Source organism: Cladosporium halotolerans, assembly GCF_011745625.1.
Source record: "Cladosporium halotolerans strain TM138-S3 chromosome Unknown Sca4, whole genome shotgun sequence".
NCBI classification, from domain to species: Eukaryota; Fungi; Ascomycota; class Dothideomycetes; order Cladosporiales; family Cladosporiaceae; genus Cladosporium; species Cladosporium halotolerans.
The window spans coordinates 432018-451635 of NW_027191455.1; the positions used below are offsets into that span (position 1 = coordinate 432018).

The window sequence follows — 19618 nt, forward strand, 5'->3', positions numbered from 1 at the left end:
GTTTGCGCGACTGGTTGCTGTATACTTGCCATCGTGTCTATCGAGAGTAATGTGACTGATGCGTGCGGCGTTTCCATTGAAAACGTGTGATAGAGTCCTTTGAAGCTAGCGAGCAGGTACGTTATCTATCGTTAATTGATCACTGAATCACAAGAACGGTGCTGGCGCGAAGACCATGCGTCGTTGGGATGGGGGCTTATGGCTCGTCACAAAAGGTTTACGAAATTCCAGGTCCCATAGCACAGCAATCGCAAGCGACCATAGCAATAGCAAAGGACGAAGGCACTCAGAGCTCTCGATTTGAGACTGCGTATGACGAGGGAATCGAGCACACGACTGTGTGATCGAGCAGCAACTTCGATCGCGTGCCGGGTGACGTCGCCGCGCAGGGTCATCAACACCAACTCTCGATGGCGATAAGCTAGGAGCCTTGCGCTTTCTCATCGCCCGTGATCTCGACAGACCAGAATCGATGGATCGAAGCGGTGATGCTCGAAGTGGGCACTGTGACGGAGGAGCGTAGGAGTATCAAGTTTACTTGCTGAGACTAGGCGCAGACATACTTCGCGGTGATGCAAGAAGTCTAGACGCGACGGCTAGGACTGTTCGGGAAGAAAGGCCGTCTGGCCGTGGCGATAGCTGCACGGCGTGTTCGGTCCGAAAATAGTCGTAAGGTGATATGACCGCAATCGAGACAGCCGTTCGACACGAGACACCTCGTTTGACCCATGGCCTAAGCGGCTTTTCGAGAGGGCAAAGCGAACGATTTTGATGCGATGATGTCGAGGTGGCATAGTCTCCGGAATGATCGCGATTCAACATTTGGCGATGACGCAGCGGAGAGATGTTCTGAAATGGGGAATTGTCTGGTGTGAGGAGTGTTCAGCTGGCGATTCTCGATTCGCAATCGCGATAAAGTCTGATTCAGCAGTGAAATGCAAGTCCTTGCCCTTGTGTCAGCAGGATAATAATGCAGGTGTGGAGGGGAGGGGAGGATTCGGGGAGGACATCGAACGATGATTGGATCGTATCGACCGATCTGATTGCCAAGGACGGCTGAGAGTGAAGTTTGCGAGGTGACGCTCCGGACCTCCAGGGGCGCGCTGCAGAAGACATCCAGCCAAATGCCCGAAAACGGTATTGGACATGGTGCCGCGAACAACAGAACTAGAGCAATGCTTTGTGGTGACGGGGTCGGTTCGGGGACTGACGGAAAATTCGTCGACCGCGGATCAGACGAAATGCCGGCGTGAACAGCTGGCGACGATCGCGTGCGTGAAGATTGACATCTGCTCCCTCCAGGGTGAATTCCAGGGCCCGTGAAGTCTTGTGTTCGGATTGGTTGTCCAGGCCGCGTATGTATAGGGCGCTTGATTCGAGCAACAAGGCAACAAGCGAGACGGCTTGCGAGACAAGGTAGCGCATGCGACATGCAAATAGTAGCGAGGACGCGCCAGATGTTGCATCCACCATCTCAACCATTTGAGCGCGGTGACGCGTTCGTCGTATACACATAGATTGGAAGTCCGTCGCGCGTTGGGATTACATGGTACCAGCTCCTCTACATGCGTCATATGGCGCCTCGAGGGCGGCACTCGATGGGCATGGCTGGCGGGTGGCTGCAGGACGGCTCTGGCAGGCGCCTGGTGGCATGGTGGAAGACATACCTTCTCGCCTGCCCGACATGCCCGCTGGTAGCGGTCGCATCCAGAGTTTGCATGACCTCCACGCGCGCGTGCCATCGCCCGTCTGTGTGCGCTATTGCAGAGTCTGTTCCAGGCAAACGTCCGACTTGCGACGAAGGCAGGACTGTCGTCACTTGGACTGGCCCCAGCGTTCTCGCCCGTGGGCCCGAAATGCAGGGTCGCGATCGGCATGACGGCAAGTGTGGGGCGACAACGTCGTTTGTTCCCGCTGTGGTCGCTGGAGGGCGTGTCGACTTCACTTCCTGCGCTGAAAATTGAGCTCGTACCTGCGCACACGCCGCTGCCCTTCCAATGAGAGGGTTCGCATAGGTCTATCGCGCGCGGGCACGGTGCGGCGAGTCGTCGTCGCTTTCCGAGCAACCCATCGACTTTCATCACATTGTAAATCGTCTTCCGTCTCATCTAATCAGTCGCAGTTCTTTGCGTCGCGTGCTTCCGGCCGCCTGTCACAAGCGAGCCGCAGGGCAACCCTGCATGCGGCCTTCATATTATTTCCCCGCGCTCTCTACGCGAGTCGGCCGTTCGCCGCCATGGCTGCACGGACAGATCGTCGCTCTGCCGCTTCGCAGCTAGACCCTGAACCACTGGCGGCCTCTCGATCTCCAGGTCCCTCGGCCTTTGCCGGGGAAATCGCGCATATTGCAGTCCATCGATGCACGAGCAAGTGGGCCGGCAAACTGGATCGGTGCCCGTCTGACAACACAAACCCTACAGCTTCCCCGAACGACGGCCCAGTGCAGAGACCTCCGTGCTTCGGTTACGCCATCCGTGTATTGTGTAGCCCTGGACTGACCTTTTTGGCGGCGTCGGTGACGATCTGGGCGACATCATGGCGCTGATCTTTTGTGGTTCCCGACGCAGGGCACCTTCCACCACTTGACGTAGAGCTTCTGATGCTTGAGACGAGTAGGCATAAGAGACGTCTCTCTCGTCCGTGAACATTTCTCTTTTCCTTCGTACAACAAATCCAGCGCAAACATAAATCATTTAAACTTTTCCCAAGTCTCCGAACAACAATCTCCGAGTAACGGTCTCCCCTCTCGTCAGGAACGATAAAGCTTAAGCCACCAACTTCACATCCAACAAAATGTCTGGCTCCATCGAGTACCTCAATGTCGACCCCGTCGTCGCCCGCGACCACTTCGCGCAGAACTTCGACCTCAACCAGCCCGAGAAGGCTATGACTTCCTACCAGAAGCTCATGCATGAACACACAAAGCAACAGTTTGAGACCGCTACCTCATCATCCAAGAGGCGTTCTTCCGGCCGCAGCGTCGCCTCCCTCAAGAAGGATGACTCCATCGACTCGACTTCCTCTTAAAAAGCAGCAAATTCATGACTGCTTCCCCACTACGATCACCAGCAGCGTGCCTTGGTAACGATTTCTACGAGTTCGCTTGTTTTATTACTCGAGAAGTTTAGCGACATCACGAATTTTTCTCACGCCACTGTGTGGTGTTTCTCCGACACGAATGTGTTATTAGCGATGCATTATTGGAATTAGGCGTTTTTGTTTATTGGGATCTTATGGTGAGCGAGGATTTTTAGATTCCCCACCTCGAGCTATTCTAGCGGCTTTTATTGTACCACTAGAGATGATGATTAGCAGAATTGATTGCTATTGAACCAAACTTCATCGTTTTCGCCCAATCACTTGCGTTGTTACCCATCACTAGCTTGGCTATTCTGGAAACAAAAAATCTCGGAGTGTGACTTCGAGCTAGCAAGTCTGGTCACAAATTCATTGCGGGCTGGGGAATCTTGCAATTTTTCTAAAGTCTGCCCAGGGCCTGAATCATACCGTTCACCACTAGGACATCACTGATCCCGTTCTCTACGATCCTAATATTTCAATCTTGCCCATCTATCACGTGATTATCCACTCGCCCACTAATTCGACTTAGGCGAGAAATCGAGCGTGTATTCCTGTTCGCTTTTGGTGTTTTGTACTTGGAAAGCATGTCTCCGTGTCCTTTGCATACTATTAATAGAGAAATGAGCTGGTGTTACCTTTCAACGAAGGTCGTCGATGGTCCCAGAGGGCGGACCCTTGCGATGGGCTGGGTTGATCCAACGTTGATCGTGCCACAGCTTGGGAAAAAGTGCTCGTTCGTGCTTGTGCTTGTCGCTAGTGGTTTTTTTCAGAGACTGCGGTGGCGTTGCCGCAAAATTCTTGCGCGACTGGATTACGATACTGGTGGCTCAGATGGTTTTTGGTCGGTAGGAAGAAGAAGTCGTCAATCAAGCACAATCCGAAAAAATGTGAATCGAAGGGCCAACTCATAATTGATGGATCGTTGGATGGAGCGATCGCTCTGAACTGAATTGGTGGACCACTACCCGGCTATACCACATTTTACCATTGACACAACTCGAAAGCCTCGCGAAATCAAATCGAACAAGCAGCTAATCAACCAACAAAACTCTCCCAGTCCCCTCCCTCTCCCCCGCAACCTCACACCTTCACCACAGTCACCAACCCAAAAAGCCCAGCCACCATTAACATGGACGCCCGGATATAATTCTGCCTCGTCCACGCCCTCAACAACCCCAAATGCTCCCCACTCCCTTCACTCTTCCCTTGCAACCCCTCATCCTCACTATCTCAATCAGCCTCCTAATCCCCGGCAGCATCACGAGCCCCGTCCACGGCATCGTCGCGAGCGCTGCGAGCGCCGCGGCGCCCCAAGCGTTGCGCTCCAGCGGCAGGGCGTAGGCGAGATAGGCGCTCGCGGCGGTCGAGGTCATGGAAAGGGGCACAACGAAGATGCCGCCGGTGCGGAAGATGTGCGCAAAGAGGGGCGTGGAGACGCGGGGCGGCTCGGAGAGAAGGCGTGGGAGGATGTTTTGGGAGGCGAAGAGGCCGTAGCCGGAGGTGAGGAGGGAGAGGGTGATGGAGGTGAGTTTTGCGGCGACGACGAGGGTGGGAGCGTCCATTTTTTTGTATTTGTTATGTTTTGGTGGTGGTTTTGGGTGGGTGTAGGTGAGGGGAAGCTAGGATCTTTGCGGTGGTGTGGTTTTTGAGATTAAGAATGTTGGTTTTGCAGTTTTTGTTGATGTCGAGAACCGGATGGGAGTGGAAACGATGAAATGAGGTGGGAAGGCGAGCAGCTACTTGACTTAAATACCGGATACACGGAGTAAAAATGTCCCCGCCACTGATTGTTATCAAACGTTGAAGGCGTCTTTGGGCCGCGATGAGGCTTGCATTACAATAGCTGCGAAGAAGGGAGCTCCAAGCGATTCTTTAGGGCTTGAGGGGGTCAGCAAATACCGAAACCCCGGGCCCGACGTATCGTTAAGGTTTGCGAGCTGCTGACATACACTGTTCAAGCCGTGATTGCGGCAAGCGGTGATGGGAGGTATCGTCGTACGGCCGTCGGATGGATCGTATTCAGCCGGTGGCTTACGGCCGTGTTTTGGAGCTGCTGCAGGTGGTATGGCGGGGTCGATACAGCAAGGCGTCGAAGCCTCCCCGTAGTCCCCTGCCCTGCTGCGGCAACGGGACGGAGACTCGGGCCTTGCCGCGACCCGCCCTATAGTTGAGCGCGCGCTCTGACTGTGAGTGTGAGTCGCTGCTTGCTGCTGCCGTATGCGCCTATAGCAGAGCAGCCCTCCCAGATCCACACCACACCTCTGTCTCCTTTCTGCTCGGAATACATGACCACGCTCCTTCGATCGCTCACGCGTCCATTTCTCCTTCTCCGAACACCATTTGCACCAGCGCCGGTCCCTGGCCCGCGATTACGATTTGCGAAACATCGTGCGCCAGCATACACAACCACAAATAAGCTCGAAGCAGCGAAAATGGCGACAATCCAGGCAGAATGGCGCCCTCCTCCCCAGCCATCCGAATCAGTCCAGAAAACGCTGCCGAAGCTAAGCATGTACAACACATTGACTCGGAATAAAAATGAGTTTGTGCCGCTGGATCGCGAGGGAAAGAAGGTGGGATGGTATGCTTGCGGGCCGACGGTATACGACGATGCTGTATGTTCCCCTTGTGTCGCATTATAGTATGAAAAGGGGAAGAGGGAAATCGCTGCGGAGGAATCATATCCTTGAACATGTTTGCGCGGTGTCTTATCATACTTGAGACAACAACTGATCCGCTGATCCCAGCACTTAGGTCACGCTCGCAACTATGTCTCGACCGATATCATTCGCCGCATCTTGAAGGACTACTTCAAGTTCGACGTGAACTTCGTCATGAACATCACTGACGTAGACGACAAAATCATCCTTGCCGCGCGACAGCAGCACCTGCTCGAGGAGTGGCTCGCCAAGCACACCGATGTCGATCAGGATGTGAGGGAAACAACAGTGCAGGCACTCACAGCGTACCTCCAAAAGAACCTACCTCTGATCCCATCCGATGTCAAGCCCGAGGCTTTTGCGAACGAGGTGGAGCGCGCATACGGACACGTCTTGAAGGGCAAGTCTGTCGCGAATGATGCCACACCTCCTGGTGACAAGGAAGCAAAAGTCAAGATGCACCTGAACACCACAAGATCCGCCGCCGAGGCATTGCAGCTAGAGCAGAAAGAACTGAGTGCTTTTGCTCTGAAAGCCTCCGGTGTTCTGCTGCCATACATTGATTCTTTGTACGGCACTTCTGTCCAAGGCAAGGATCACGAGATTTTCACGAAGCTTACGAAGAAATACGAGCAACGATTTTTCGACGACATGAAGGCCCTGAACGTGCTGTACCCCGACAAGCTGACCCGTGTGACGGAGTACGGGCCGCAGATTGTTGATTTCGTCAAGCAAATCGAGGACAACGGGTATGCTTACGAGCATGAGGGTTCGGTGTACTATGACACCGGCAACTGGGAGAAGAACGGAGGCGTGTATGCTCGCTTGGAGCCTTGGAACCGTAACGACAAGGAACTTCAGGCCGATGGTGAGGGTTCGCTTTCGACGAAGAAGACTGGCTTCAAGCGTTCTGGCGCAGATTTTGCGCTCTGGAAGAGCTCGAAGCCTGGTGAACCATCATGGGAATCGCCGTGGGGTGAAGGCAGGCCCGGATGGCACATTGAATGCTCAGCCATGGCCTCGGACGTGCTGGGCAAGACCTTCGACATTCACTCTGGTGGTATCGACCTGTCTTTCCCTCACCACGATAACGAGCTGGCACAGTCCGAAGCCTACTGGTGCGGCAAGGACAAGGTGGATCCGCATGCCCAATGGGTCAATTATTTCCTGCACATGGGTCACCTGAGCATTCAAGGAAGCAAAATGAGCAAGAGTCTGAAGAACTTCACCACAATCCGCGAGGCCATCTCTCAAGGAGCTTGGACGCCTCGCGGATTGCGCATTGTCTTCCTCCTCGGCAACTGGAGGGATGGTCTCGAGATCACGGGAGAGGTCGTCAAGGCTGGTGTGGCATGGGAGGAGAGGGTCAACAGTTTCTTCATTCGCGTGCGGGATATCCAGCAGCGCTCGACCGAGGCCCAAATGAACGGCCTGTCCCTGCAAAACGGCAACGATGGCGCAGGATCAGACCTTCTCCAGAACCTCAGCACTGCCAGCCAGAAATTCCATGATGCCCTCTGCGACTCCTTCGATACCCCGACCGCCATGCGCGTCATCTCCGACCTCATCACCGCCTACAACTCCGCCTCCTCCGTCCCCGACACCACCTCCATCGCCATCGCCCAATGGCTCACCGAACAAGTCCACATGTTCGGCCTCGACTGCCACCCGCTGCAACCCACCCAAATCGGCTGGTCCGGCATTGACATCCCCGACGACGCCAAATCCCACATTTACCCTCTGGCCTCCCTCCGCGACCGCGTCCGCGAGCAAGCCATCGCCGGCGCTGTCGACATCGCCTCCCTCGGCGCCCTCTCCGGCGAGCCCACCGACGCCTCTAACCCCTACGCAACCGCGCACGCGGGTTTCCAGCGCCGCCTCCTCGACCTCTCCGCCTCCTCCGCCCCGCCCAAAGACTACCTCGCCGCCTGCGACCACCTCCGCGACACCGCGCTGTGGAACCTATCCATCTACCTCGAAGACCGCGAGGGCCAGCCGGCGCTCGTGCGCCCGCTCTCAGCATCTCTGCGCCAGGAGCGCGCGGACCGCGAGCAGATGGCCGCTTCGAAGGCGGCGGTGAAGGAGAAGGCGAAGCGTGATGCGGAGGCCGCGGAGAAGGAGCGCCTCGAGAAAGGAAAGTTGAGCCATCTGGAGATGTTCAGGACGAGCGAGTTCAGCGCTTGGGACGCGGAGGGACTGCCGACGGCGGATGCGGAGGGGAAGGAGGTTGCGAAGAGCAGGGCGAAGAAGTTGAGGAAGGATTGGGAGAGGCAGAGGAAGTTGCACGAGGGGTGGGTTGCTGCGCAGGGGAAGTAGAGGTGACGGTTGCTTAGACTTCTGTTCGTCCCATTTTGAGCGTGGATGAGCAAGGTGTGATAGAGATATAGCCAAAAAGTCGATGTGGTCTACCTTCTACTTCATCTAAGGGATACTTCCGTGAAAGCGAATCGATCTATCGAGTTTCCAAGGAAAAAATAATTAAACGCCTTCAACACCCAGTACGTCGTGACACGTCCGCATTTCAACCCTGCCGCAACGGATGCCACTTCCCCCTCGACTCCCCCGCCGCCGGACTGCTCTGCCTGCTCCCGCCACCCACATGCTTCATCGGGCTCAGCACGCGCGGACTACGCGGCACACTGTTCCCCCTCGTGCCCATCCTGCCCCTCGACGCCTCGCGGAACTGCATGAGCTCCTTGTCCTTCCGCGCCAGCGTCTCTGCCTGCTCCCTGACCCTCGCCTGCAGCATCTTGTTCTCGCGCTCGATGTTCTGCGCCCGCGCGTCGAGCGTCATCTGCTTCGCGCGCGCCTGCTCGCCCGCGGCGCGGTTGCGCGCATGCGCCAGCTCGTTCTCCAGATCCCGGTTGGTCGTCGCGGAGTCTTGTGCTGAGCGCGAGGCGGTCTGGTACATCTCCTGGGCGTAGTCGAGGTCGTGCTGTTGCGTGCGGAGGCGGTTCTCAAGCTTTTCTTTCTCGCTCTGCGCTTGCGCGAGTGCGATGCGGCTCTGCTCCAGAGCGGCGCGCTCGGGGACGGAGTGGTCGGCGAGCGCGTCGGTCGCGGCCTTGAGTTGCTCTTTGAGGGAGCGGTTTTCGGCGCGCAGGGCGCTGAGGGTTGCGGCGCTTTCGGACATGCGGGTTACGGCTTTTTGGGCGGTGTCGATGGCGTCGTCGTTTTTCTTAGTCAGCTCGATGATATCGTTTCGTTGTTCCTCGTGGCGGTACTGCAGGTCGCTGAGGGCCTGCTGGTGGTCGGCCAGCTGGGTTTGGGTCTTGAGAAGGAGTGTCTGGAGACGCTTATTGATCTCGGCAAGGTCATCGGTCTGTTCCGGGCCAGAACTCGTCATCGTTGGGTTGCTAGTCTTGGGGACTGAGTCGCTGACGTGCGAGATATCAAGTTCCAGCGGGTTGATGGTGATGGGATGCTCCTGAGCTCCATTGGGTTCAAGGCGGGGGCGCTTGAACGACTCTGGCTCTATTCCATTACCCGGAAGTTCGAACGAGCGCTTGTCGCCAGCGTGTGTTGCATTTTCACTGTGTGGGACGTCAATGTCGCTCTCAGTCTGGCTGTCCAAATTCTCCAGCATACTAAGCGGAGCAATACACCATTCCTTGTCAGGTTCGCCATTAGCAATGAAGCCTGCAATGACCTTTGCTGATTCAATGGAAGGAAGCTGGCTGTGCTCTAGCTTCCCAGCGTCGTATCTCAGATCGAATATTCCGTGCATCGTTGCCCTTAGTCTCTGCTGCTGGGTGAGATTGGGCGAAAGGCATCGCTCAACATGCTCCACGGTGCTAGGCACTACGAGCGCCATCATCACTGGCTTCTTCGTTTTGCCTTCCTGTAGAAGCTTAAGAGCTGATCCGCCAGCTTCTGCAGAGTTGTCCAGACAGATTACAGCGTCAACATCTATCGAATCAGGGCTTATATCTTCGTTGGATGCCATGATATTGACCGTAAGCGAGCATGATTCATGACTAGTGGTTTTGCCCGTATCGGCTCTGTAGCAAGTGACTTCGAAGCCGAGCAGAAAGTTCTCCAAGATGTAAAGCAGCTGTCCGGGCTGGCAAATGACTGCGATAGATGAGGACTTATCTTTAAGCTCATCGATGAGGTGTTTCAGGAATCCGAATTTGGCGCTGCAATCGATCGCCCATTTCGCGTGAGCCGGTGGAGGAACTTCGTATTGCGTGAGAGTCTCGACATTGTCCAGATCCGGGTGCACAACAATGCGCCGCAGTCGCTCAACTAGTGTCTCGATCTCGACGGCAAGATCGTCAATGGGCTGGCTAGTATGGAGAAACCGCTCGATCATTTCCTTGTGTTGCTGAATCATAGTCGGATATGCATCACGCTGGTGGCCCAACAGGGCAATAGGAACCGAGTGCACATAATTACCAGTGTTAGAAGCTTCCTTTGATGCGGTTCCGGTAATCGTGCTCTGTCTTCGGAGTAGAGCATTTTCCTTCTCCTGTGGCACCAGCGTCGGGTATCGCTCTGAAGTGTTCATTTCCTCTTGAGTAACGGTCTGGACCGGAAGCGCTGCAGGGACAGCTGACGGAGATCGACCGCCGTTACGAGAAGACTCGGGCGAACCCAGCCGGGCAGGGCTTTCAGCAGCGAGCTCTGCGTTGAGCCGAGGAGGCACAGCGGATGGCTTTGCCGGAGTGACATCGGCTGAGTTTATGGATGGCGTTTGATTCCTACGTTCCGCCCGTGCGGCTCTCAGCCTCGCATGGAGTTCGTTAGCCGGCTCAGACGATGGAATTTTGTGGTCCATGCTGTAGGATCGTCCGATAGATGGTCTGGTCGGTGTGGATGGGATCGCAGGCCGACGTGGTGCGCTTTCCCCAAGGTCTTCTAAAGCACGGGAAGGAACGGATGGAAATTGGCTGAAAGTCGAGTGATCCTGCACGGGAAGGCTGACTGCTCTGGGTTGTGTCTCGAATGTATCCAGTAGCGGATGCTGGCGTCTAGTTGACAATGGATGGCCGGGGGTAGATGCCGAGTGTCCAGTTTGAATTTTCGACGGTGTCTGACTATCGGCAGGGATCACTTGCGTCTCGAAGGGGAACGAAGGTTCTGTTTCTGTGCTCTGCCGTGGGGGCGAGTGATATTTTGCGAGCGGGTTGGGAGCTTGAGAAGCTTGATGTTGCGAGGGTTGTGTCGCAAATTGACTGGAGAACGCAAAAGCTGGTGAGACTGGTGACGTGCCACTAGGTACTACTATAGCTCGATGCGAATCGCCAAATGGTCCTCTGAGCGACTCTGGCTCTTTTCCGACAGCTGGGCGTGACGAGGGCGTGCGATGTTCGACCGATGCTCCGGCCTCTTCGAAGAAAGAAGATACTGGCTGCTCCGGGTGTACAGGAGCCGCGATTCCGTCAGAGTTCAAGTTGGAGGTGCTTTGCTGCGGTGGGTGATTTGGCTCAAGATGCTGCTGTGAAAGCGGTTGCTCGGCAGATTGTGCGCTAGCAACAGCCTGCAATTCACTCACAACCTGGACACCTGCCTGCCCGGCACTATCTTCTGTGCTTTGTGTAGTCTCGTCCTTGTTCTGCGATTCAAGGCCTAATGAGGTCTGGAAACTTTGAGAGTCTGGAACAACCCTCCCAGATGACTGTCTATCTGGATTGTTAGAGACGGACGATTGTTTTTGGCCTGTACCCGCGACTGCGATAAATTCTCCGCTGTTGCCGAAAGAGGCTGTGGACTGCGGGAATTGCGAGTGACCACCAGGGGAAGAGGCCGGGGAGAGAGCCTGAGATAGTGCAACCGTATCGTAATCCAGATAACTCGATGGCGGAGCTGATAACTGCACGATAGCGAGATCCTGACTTGGGAGGTTTGGCGAGTTCTCCTCAGTGACGAATAGCGACTCTTCCCTTTGATTCTGAGAGAGTGGCGCGGTGTGTGCTCCTGGGCTCTCTCGGATCTCAATAGGAGAAGAGTCTGCCGGAATCTCCGCGAAATTGCTTTTCGATACCGGGGTGGTCTCGCTCAGGGAAGAGCTAGGTACCACTGTCCTTACCTTACCACGCTTCACGGCCGGTTTGACCGGTGTCACTGAAGCACGCTCAGAACCGTTGCTAGGCGTTGTACGAGCGTCTGTAGTACTCAGCAAGCGGCATGGGATGCGGAGTTTAACAATCAAGGAACGCGTACCGTTGCCTTTGGCAGCCTTTTGCTCCGCCCAATCCGCGAGAGCTTCTTCGTTGACGTTCTCCCTGGGTTCCCAGGTAGGCTCGAATTTCTCGCCCGTCTGCTCGTCGTCTTCCCAATCAATCAAATACTGTCGATTCTTGTGAGAGCCGCGCTCTTCAAGGACAGTGCGGACTTTGTAGAATTTTTCGTCGTCAAAGTCTCCGTGCGGGTGTGGCGATGATTCAGTTGAGGCTAGAGGAATGTGAGCACGCCTTCTCAAGCGCCCAAGTGCAAAGGTTGGCGGAGGCAAGGCGACGAAGCGAGCGGGAAGTGGCAGGCAACCAGGCAGACCCATACTTCGCCGCACTCAACCCGCGACAATCTCGGGTCTACGGCTCGACTCACCTCTCTTGAGGCGCTTCGAAGGCTTGGGGTTAAATGGTGTGCCTTTCTTTCGTTTCGCCGACATTACAACGTACGCGTCGCTCCGGGTGCCAAGCCTGCCATAACGAAGAAAAGACACGAATCAGTACAGGTCTTACTCGCGATGCAGGCTATGCAGGAAAGGAAATGGACACTGCGGTATACCACAGGGACGCGGTCGCGAGAGGGTGCAGTTGCGCTTGTCGCGACGTCGCATGGCCTGTGCTTTGCCTTGGTGGAGAGTTGCCGACGTGGATTTAGGGTCAGGGTTAAGGTTACCTGGAGCTGTTGCTAGCTCGATGCTCGAGACCGATGTTATCATTGACTTCGCTGATCGTCCGGCGTGCGATCTCGGTGGGATGTTGGTGTAGTCAAGTGCATTGCATATGCAGAAACATAATAATTGTTGAGTTTGTATTGTATCACGAGCAACCTCGGACTTACTTCTTAACATTTCAGATGCTAGCACAGAAGTGACAAGTCACATGCTTGCCTGCAACCTTCCACTGCGGAAGCCTTCATTCAAACAGACTGCCTCATTAATTCAATCACAAGCGAGAATAGACCTTTCGAGTTCATTTCAATACATCCTGGTACACTTGCACCTGATTACCAAAACGCGAAGTTCCGACCTCATCGCCTTCAATCCCACAACTCTCCACACCACACCATGTCCTCTCCACCCCTAACCGCCTACCTCTTCTACTGGAACCTCAAAACCCCCACCGACAACCACTGGCACCCCTACCCCGGCGCCTCAGCAACCAAACATCTCACGACCGCCCCAGCCTGGACCTCGCGCCTCGACCTCCCCGCCACATCCGTCGACGCCGCCCCCTTCGTGCTCGCCGCCTCAACCCTCGCCTACTTCCGCCAGCTCCCCTCCCTCGGCTGGACCGCGCACGCAAACCCCTTCCAGAACAAACCGACGATGCTCGCCGCGCACCGCAGCGCCCTGCTCGCTGTGCCGGCGATCCTGCTCGCGCAGGCCGCGGGCGTCGAGTACCGGTACGCGATCCCGCGGTGGTCGCACGAGCGCGAACGGCGACGGGACGAGGAGCAGGCGCGGAGTCACGTTGAGACGGGGATGTTTTTGGGCGGCGGGGTGATGGTTGCGAGGAGTCTGGCGGGGCTGGGGCCGCGGTGGAGTTTGGTTGATTTGGTGCTCGGAGGGGCGTTGGCGGATTTGGCGCTGAGGGAATATTTTAAGGCACATGGGATTTGATGGGGACGAAGGATGTGGGCGTGGCGTTACGGTTGATGTTTGGTTTGGGTTAGAGTCACATTTTACGTTGTTCGACTTGTTGTACAAAGCTAGATATTACTGTCCGGGTCTATAAATGTTTGAATGAATGGATATACACAGTGAAGAATGCTAACGTCTTTTCATCGACATTCACATGTGTCAGTCGTCCGATGTTTTCAAATCATATTATATCATTGATATCATTTAACGCTAGCCGTCTCACGAGACAGCTTGTGATTGCAGGAGTGCCGCTCACGCTATTACGCAATGAGCAACACAGCCTCCATGGAACCTCTTCATCTATAGCGTCCTATTTACGGGACACCGCATGTAAGGCCCAACCCATTGGCCTGCCAGATGGGATGTCTTGCTGATTCCACTAGGCAATGAATCCATCTATTGATGCTCGCCCTTAGAGAACCTGTCCTCCCTCTCCTTCTCGCGCTGGCGCGTGAGCTCCTTGATCTGCTCCGGCGGCGAGTCCTCGATCAAATCGCTGTCCTTGTTCAGACCGGTCCACTTGGGAAGACCATCGGGGATATCGATGCAGCGCTGGCCGTAAAACATGTGGCATCTGGTAAAACAGTCAGCTGGTTGCTCTCAGAACGGAGGGTCTTATCCGTCGTCTCGACTGACCTCGGCGCAAAGTTCTCCTTCTCCTGCTGCGACTTGAAGTGGATGAGCGACGGGAAGAGCAGGATCATGTTGCGGCCCTCGTCCATGATGGGGCTGTGGCAGTACGAGCAGCGGACCTTGCAGGGCAGGCGGTGCTCGACGGACTTGGAAGACGGGTCGTACCACTCGAGGTCGTGGTGGCCGTTCTTGAACTTTATGTCGTCCTTGTGGAAAATGGCGGCCCATTGGAAGGGTGCGGCTGAATGTTCGTTAGTTCCGGATGACGTTTGTCGGCCTAGGTGGGACTTTGTGCATACCGTGCTGTGTTTGACACGTTGTGCAGTGGCAGAGCTTGCTGTCCAATGGCTCCTCTCTGCTCAACTCGTACTCTACCTTACCGCAGTGGCAGGAAGCGTGGTAGCGGGCGTGGAAGCCGTCGTTCTTCTTGTGCATCTGGTAAGGCGGGCGGAGCTTCCAGTCATTGAGGCCCTCCTTGCTCTCCTTGTCGACCTCGTGGGGATCCATTTTCGTGTACGTGGAAGCTGCGGCGGTGTTGGCGGCAGCGGCAGCGGCGGCGGCGATAGTTTCGTTGGAACAATCGGGTGTCTGCGGCGCGGTGAAGGCGCTGGCGGGGATGTTTGGTGAAGGCTTGGTGGAAGTGGAGTAGCAGTAGCTAAGGATAGCGCTGCTGCTGGAGCGGTTGAGGGCGATTGAACGTGGGGCGTCAGTGCTCGCGGTCAGAGATTGGACGGCGAGATGAAGGGCGTTTGGACCGCTGGATGTAGGATTGGAGAAAGCTACACGGCGTATCCAGTATGGCGATGTCCGTGGGAGGTGTTGGAGGCCGGCCATGAAATAAAGACGATTTGGAGGATCTCCAGGCAATGTGCGACGTCACAAATTATCATGCAATGTTGTGCAGTGGTCCAGGGATCAGGTATAGCACTCAATGACGACTGCACGCGAGGCTAGGGTGGATGCAGACAAACGGGCGTGTAAGGCTTGTATGGAAGAAGAGGAGGGAACCTATCTTCTCGACGCAGGCGGCGCCTTTTGTCTCTGCATTTGTGCATCATTTGCAGCAGATCTTTTCGACGGACGCGCGAGCAGTCAGTCCAAGCTAGGAAGTGTGCGCAGAATGTCGTGTTCATGTCGTCACAACATGAACGAGGGACGACGTTCAGAGATCGGATCGTCGCAGATCGAGAGGCACAAGCTCGGGACGTGCAGTGCTAGCGCCACGCTGCCTTTTGCGGAGGAGACGCCACACGAACGCGTCCCGTGCTGCTGGCTTCAAGCATGGGAACTGGGCACGTGAGCTCTGCATATGGTTGCCGCTGAGATATCGAAATTCAGAGACAGCGTCTTCCTGTCCCTGTAGAATGTACGCGATCAATATTAGGGCTTTAGAGCCCGCATAAGCGCCGCTGTCTCAAGATGCCAAAACGTGCTGAGGAACCCACTCGGCCTATCAAACGGCAAAGGAGTCGGTGGCAGACTTAATCGACGATAAAGATAATTACCATCCTACTACTACTGCATAACGGAACATGGAAAACCTCTATGTCGCGGTCTTCGACTTTCCTACTAGCTCCACCTCAGCCCCGCAGCGCGGCGGCGGCATCCTTCGGCGCCACTCCAAGCACGTTGGTCAAGTAGTCGAGCCTGTTTATAATGTCAGTGAAAGGCCCTAGTCAGAGGTTTAGCTCTCGGAGAGACTGCGGAAAACTCACTGCACGCTCTTCCTGACCCTGCCCCTGACCTTCTCGAATTCCTTGACGGACTTGTCCCACGCGGCGCCTCGCTTCCTCGGCTCCACCCTCTTGACGCGCACTTTGAACCGCGCGCTGACGGGCCGGTGGTCGCTCACTCGGACTTCCCATCGCCGGTATTCCTCGCACTTCACTTTGCCGAGCCCTCTGAAGAGCACGCGGTCGCACCACGCTGGCGCGCGCTTCTTCTCGCTGGTGTCGTAATCGTCCGTGTTGACGTTGTACTTGTACGTAGGCGCGAAAGTGATGGGAGCTTCGGCAAAAGCGCGCAGGCGGAAGCCTGGGTTCTTTTTGCGGGAGAGTAGGAGTTGGTCACGCTCTAGCAGGCGGGCAAGATTGCGCTGCTCGACGTGCTTGATGACGGTGTCGCGGCCCATGGTGTCGATACGGTAGTTGAGGTCGCCGTTGAGGATGCAGATTTCGTGGTCAAGGATCATGCTGCCGTCGCCGCCTGATGAGAAAATATCGGCGTGCGACACTTCGGACGTCTGTGTGATTGGGTTGGCAGGGAACGGTTCGGCTTCGAGGATGGCGGCGATGTCGTTGTTGCGGTGGATGGTTTGGGTCTGTCCAGCTGCCAAGTGGCAGTTCAGGAGACAGATGCTGCTGTCGTCGAGGACCATGCGGAGCACGAGAGCGCCTTTGTTGCCATGCAGACCTCCCATACCGCGTTTGACTTCTGCAGTATGTACATAATTGATTCGTGGTCGAAGCGAGCTCTTTACGAAGACGCAAGTGAAAAGACCCACCATACTGGCTGTGTTGAGAAGTACGTATCCGGTGTCGGGCGGCATGAAGTCCTCAATGCATCGCGTGAGGTAGTCTCGCCACGCGCGATATTGATGGCTCATATGCTCCTGCTCTGCTGGGTCCTTCTTCTTGCTCTTGAAAAATGACTTTGCAGTTACCTTTTTATTTTCTAGATCCACAAGCTCCTGGAAGCCGAAGACCATGATGTCGGGAGATCCTGCAGCTTCCATGTAGTCTCGGAGAAAGTTATTGTCCTGGGTCATGTATTGTGTATGAACATGGCTGGGCTTGACCGCTCCCGCGTTCCATGTCATCACTGCCACGCTAAGCTCGTTGAAGCTGCAGAACTCAGAATCACGCTCATGCATGCGAGCATCGAGCCAGTCTTCTTCCAACATGCCATCCCAGATGCGTAGCATGTTGTCTGTCCCAAGCGTGATAACTTGTAATTTGTTCATGTTCCACACTGCCGAGGGTTCAGCCACGATACTGCAAATCTGCTTCTCGTGTGCGTGCCAGTCTTTCTTGACCTTCCAAGGCGTTGACGAGGTATCGTACACATACGCCATGCCCGTGTTGTAGCCAGCCCATAGGTAGTCGCCCACGCCGGCCAATGCGCTAATCTTGTAGACGCTGACATTGACTACACTGGTGCAGGTGAAGTTTCGTCGGTTGTATATGCTGACTTTACCATCAGAATGTCCAAAATAGACGAAGTCAGGCTGACTGCTGATGGTGGCACCAGACGTTACATCGCCTGTGCTTGGTTGAGATAGAGGATCCCGAAGCACTTGGAAGTCCGCGTCTGACGATGCACTTGGGCGGAAAATACGAATGTCTTTGCCCGTTGCGATCCACACCTGCTCTCCACACGCTATGCTGAAAGTATGCCCTCTCGGCACGCGGAAACTGTTCGTTTGCTGATCCAGGCTCGGCATGCCTGACGAACTTTTCCTCCAGACAATGAGTTCGCCGCTCTCGTCCAGAGTCCAGAGGTCAGATGCATACCGGAACATCCTGATGACTTCCCGGCGATGCGCATTTGACTTGGTCTTGACAAGGGATTGGTTCATGACGTCCACTTCGTGAATGTCACCGGCATTCGTACCAAGCCAGATGCAAGTGCCCTCCTCGTCGTTGCTGGCAGATGGTTTGAAAACCAGCGAAGTAACTTTCATGTTCTCACTATGCGCCATGAATAATACCCGTTCGCCGGTGCGAGTATTCCAGACCTTGGTAATGTAGCCCGAGGTACAGACATATTCACCACAGGCTGCAACGAGTCGTGTATCATAATCCGTGGGTATATGGTAAGGCCGCTGCCTGTACCTAGGCGGTCTCCGGCTTGCCATGGACGAATCCGGAAAGTCGTTTGGTGCTGTGCCTTGTCCAGGAGCGGACGGGAACGGAGGATATTCCTCAACATCATCATGAGAGTGACCGTTAGTCTGCGCTACAGGTGGTATTTGAGGTCTCTTGTCCATGGATCTTCGAGGTGGTGGCACTTCAGGGGCGAGTGCTTTCGGGATGGCGCTCGCGGGCACAGCACTTCGATCAAAGCCTTGAACCAGAGGGTTACTCTGAGCAGGTTTGATTGCCGGTATGCGCGGCTGCGTTGGCTCGTGATAAGTGTTTGGTCGAGCAGGGAGATCCGCAGACCTTCTTGGTGTGACGGATTGGGAGAGTTTGCTAGGACTCGCTCGTCCAGATCGTGCCTTAGGCGGGCTGTTCCTTCCAGAGAGAGGCTTCGTTGGGCTCGTCCTGCCGGATCGCATCTGTAGCTCGGGCCTTGCTGGCAACCTTGGCCGATCACCTTCTAGGTCGCCCGCAGCAGTCATGTCGCGTGTATGGAAAGGCGAGTATCGAGCAGGCATGGTAGGTGCACGCGACAGCCCATTCATGTGGCTGCGCTTAGCTGCAACATGGTGGTGCATTGGCGGCGATTCGAAACGTCTTTCCGGCAAAGATAATGGCTCCACATAAGAGTTTGTGGATCCAGATCGAGCACGTTCCGCGATTGAAGACGAATCGGAGTCTGCTCTCAAACGTTCGACAAAAGAGGCGTCTGAGCCAGCCCTGGCATGACCGGATGGCAGTTTTTCTGGCGAATTCGGCGCGCTGCTCGGCGGCGTACTGAAAGGAGACACGCTATGATCGGTGAGCTCAGTAGGGTTATGCTCCGGAGCACACAGTCCTTGCGAGGGCTGGGCGAGATTCGGTGGCTTTGTAGGAACTTTGGGCTTTCCAGCTCGGTTGACAGGAGGTGGCCCGTTCGGTTTTGAAGGACCTGGCTGAGCTTTCGCAGTGGGCGATGACTGACTAAGGGGTGTTGTCGCGGGCTTTGCGGGTTCCGTGTTGATCAGGAAAGCACTCATCCTCTGTTCTAACGAAGGCGTAGTTGCTCGACTCAGATTACGAGAATGTGTCGCACTGGGCGACCCTGTGGATGGCGTCCCTGCACGTGCTACACCGACAGAACGGGGCTCCGAAGAGCCATTTGATGGTGGTGACTTAGGCGAGTCGACAGTCACCAAAGGAGGAAACGGCTGAGGAGGAGTACCCGAGATCATAGACAGTGGCCTTTGTCGCGGTGGGGTCGGCCCTCTCGCCCGCGGTATAGCAATTGTAGCGGCATCGCTGGGACGAGGCGCGGACGGAGACGCGCTCAGCCTACCGGCAGACTGTGGACGATCGCCCGATGGAGGTCTGTTTCCCAAAGAGACATGCCTTTGCCCTGGCTGAGGTGTTTTGGCACCTTCCGGCTCTTTCTGCAAGTTCTCGAACTTCGAGCGAAGCGAGGATACCGGCTTGATCGAGGAGTCATCTGGGCCGTTGCCCTGCTGCTCCATGTTGTCCTTGCTCTTCTACCCAAGCGAACAGAGCGGTTTTCACGTGCGGGCTGATCTTTCAAGGATGCCTAGCTCGTAATG

At 55.6% G+C, this 19618-nt stretch overlaps 7 protein-coding genes across 7 annotated transcripts; 3 read left to right on the forward strand and 4 right to left on the reverse strand.

The window, feature by feature from the left end:
* Positions 1–2793: 2793 nt before the first annotated feature.
* WHR41_01614 (uncharacterized protein) lies at positions 2794–3027 on the forward strand (the record flags this gene model as incomplete). Its single annotated transcript, XM_069370220.1, has 1 exon — positions 2794–3027. The coding sequence occupies one exon, from the start codon at positions 2794–2796 to the stop codon at positions 3025–3027; it is 234 nt and encodes a 77-aa protein (XP_069232866.1).
* A 1220-nt stretch (positions 3028–4247) lies between these two features.
* WHR41_01615 (uncharacterized protein) lies at positions 4248–4643 on the reverse strand (the record flags this gene model as incomplete). The annotated part of the gene is made up of 1 exon (XM_069370221.1): positions 4248–4643. The coding sequence occupies one exon, from the start codon at positions 4641–4643 to the stop codon at positions 4248–4250; it is 396 nt and encodes a 131-aa protein (XP_069232867.1).
* A 668-nt stretch (positions 4644–5311) lies between these two features.
* Positions 5312–8156, forward strand: WHR41_01616 (uncharacterized protein). Its single transcript, XM_069370222.1, has 2 exons — positions 5312–5696; positions 5829–8156. Exons 1-2 carry the CDS (start codon positions 5367–5369, stop codon positions 8055–8057), a joined length of 2559 nt encoding a protein of 852 aa, XP_069232868.1. The 5' UTR covers positions 5312–5366; the 3' UTR covers positions 8058–8156.
* A 106-nt stretch (positions 8157–8262) lies between these two features.
* On the reverse strand, positions 8263–12492 carry WHR41_01617 (uncharacterized protein; the record flags this gene model as incomplete). The annotated part of the gene is made up of 3 exons (XM_069370223.1): positions 12288–12492; positions 11904–12134; positions 8263–11846 (listed from the first exon to the last, which is right to left on the reverse strand). Exons 1-3 carry the CDS (start codon positions 12349–12351, stop codon positions 8263–8265), a joined length of 3879 nt encoding a protein of 1292 aa, XP_069232869.1. The 5' UTR covers positions 12352–12492.
* A 483-nt stretch (positions 12493–12975) lies between these two features.
* Positions 12976–13530, forward strand: WHR41_01618 (uncharacterized protein; the record flags this gene model as incomplete). The annotated part of the gene is made up of 1 exon (XM_069370224.1): positions 12976–13530. The coding sequence occupies one exon, from the start codon at positions 12976–12978 to the stop codon at positions 13528–13530; it is 555 nt and encodes a 184-aa protein (XP_069232864.1).
* Positions 13531–13717: 187 nt separating this feature from the next.
* Positions 13718–15241, reverse strand: WHR41_01619 (uncharacterized protein). The gene is made up of 3 exons (XM_069370225.1): positions 14484–15241; positions 14188–14425; positions 13718–14125 (listed from the first exon to the last, which is right to left on the reverse strand). Exons 1-3 carry the CDS (start codon positions 15016–15018, stop codon positions 13948–13950), a joined length of 951 nt encoding a protein of 316 aa, XP_069232865.1. The 5' UTR covers positions 15019–15241; the 3' UTR covers positions 13718–13947.
* A 424-nt stretch (positions 15242–15665) lies between these two features.
* WHR41_01620 (uncharacterized protein) lies at positions 15666–19537 on the reverse strand (the record flags this gene model as incomplete). The annotated part of the gene is made up of 2 exons (XM_069370226.1): positions 15666–15831; positions 15900–19537. The coding sequence occupies 2 exons, from the start codon at positions 19535–19537 to the stop codon at positions 15765–15767; spliced, it is 3705 nt and encodes a 1234-aa protein (XP_069232656.1). The 3' UTR covers positions 15666–15764.
* Positions 19538–19618: the final 81 nt, after the last annotated feature.

What these genes read in the sequence shown, in the direction of transcription:
- WHR41_01616 (XM_069370222.1), top strand. Translation starts at nt 5,367, where the DNA reads ATGACCACGCTCCTTCGATCGCTCACGCGTCCATTTCTCCTTCTCCGA. An exon ending in CGACGGTATACGACGATGCT is followed by an intron (nt 5,697 to 5,828) that starts GTATGTTCCCCT and finishes CGCTGATCCCAG; the next exon opens with CACTTAGGTCACGCTCGCAA.
- WHR41_01619 (XM_069370225.1), bottom strand. Translation starts at nt 15,018, where the DNA reads ATGGCCGGCCTCCAACACCTCCCACGGACATCGCCATACTGGATACGC. An exon ending in AACGTGTCAAACACAGCACG is followed by an intron (nt 14,426 to 14,483) that starts GTATGCACAAAG and finishes ACGAACATTCAG; the next exon opens with CCGCACCCTTCCAATGGGCC. An exon ending in AAGGAGAACTTTGCGCCGAG is followed by an intron (nt 14,126 to 14,187) that starts GTCAGTCGAGAC and finishes CTGTTTTACCAG; the next exon opens with ATGCCACATGTTTTACGGCC.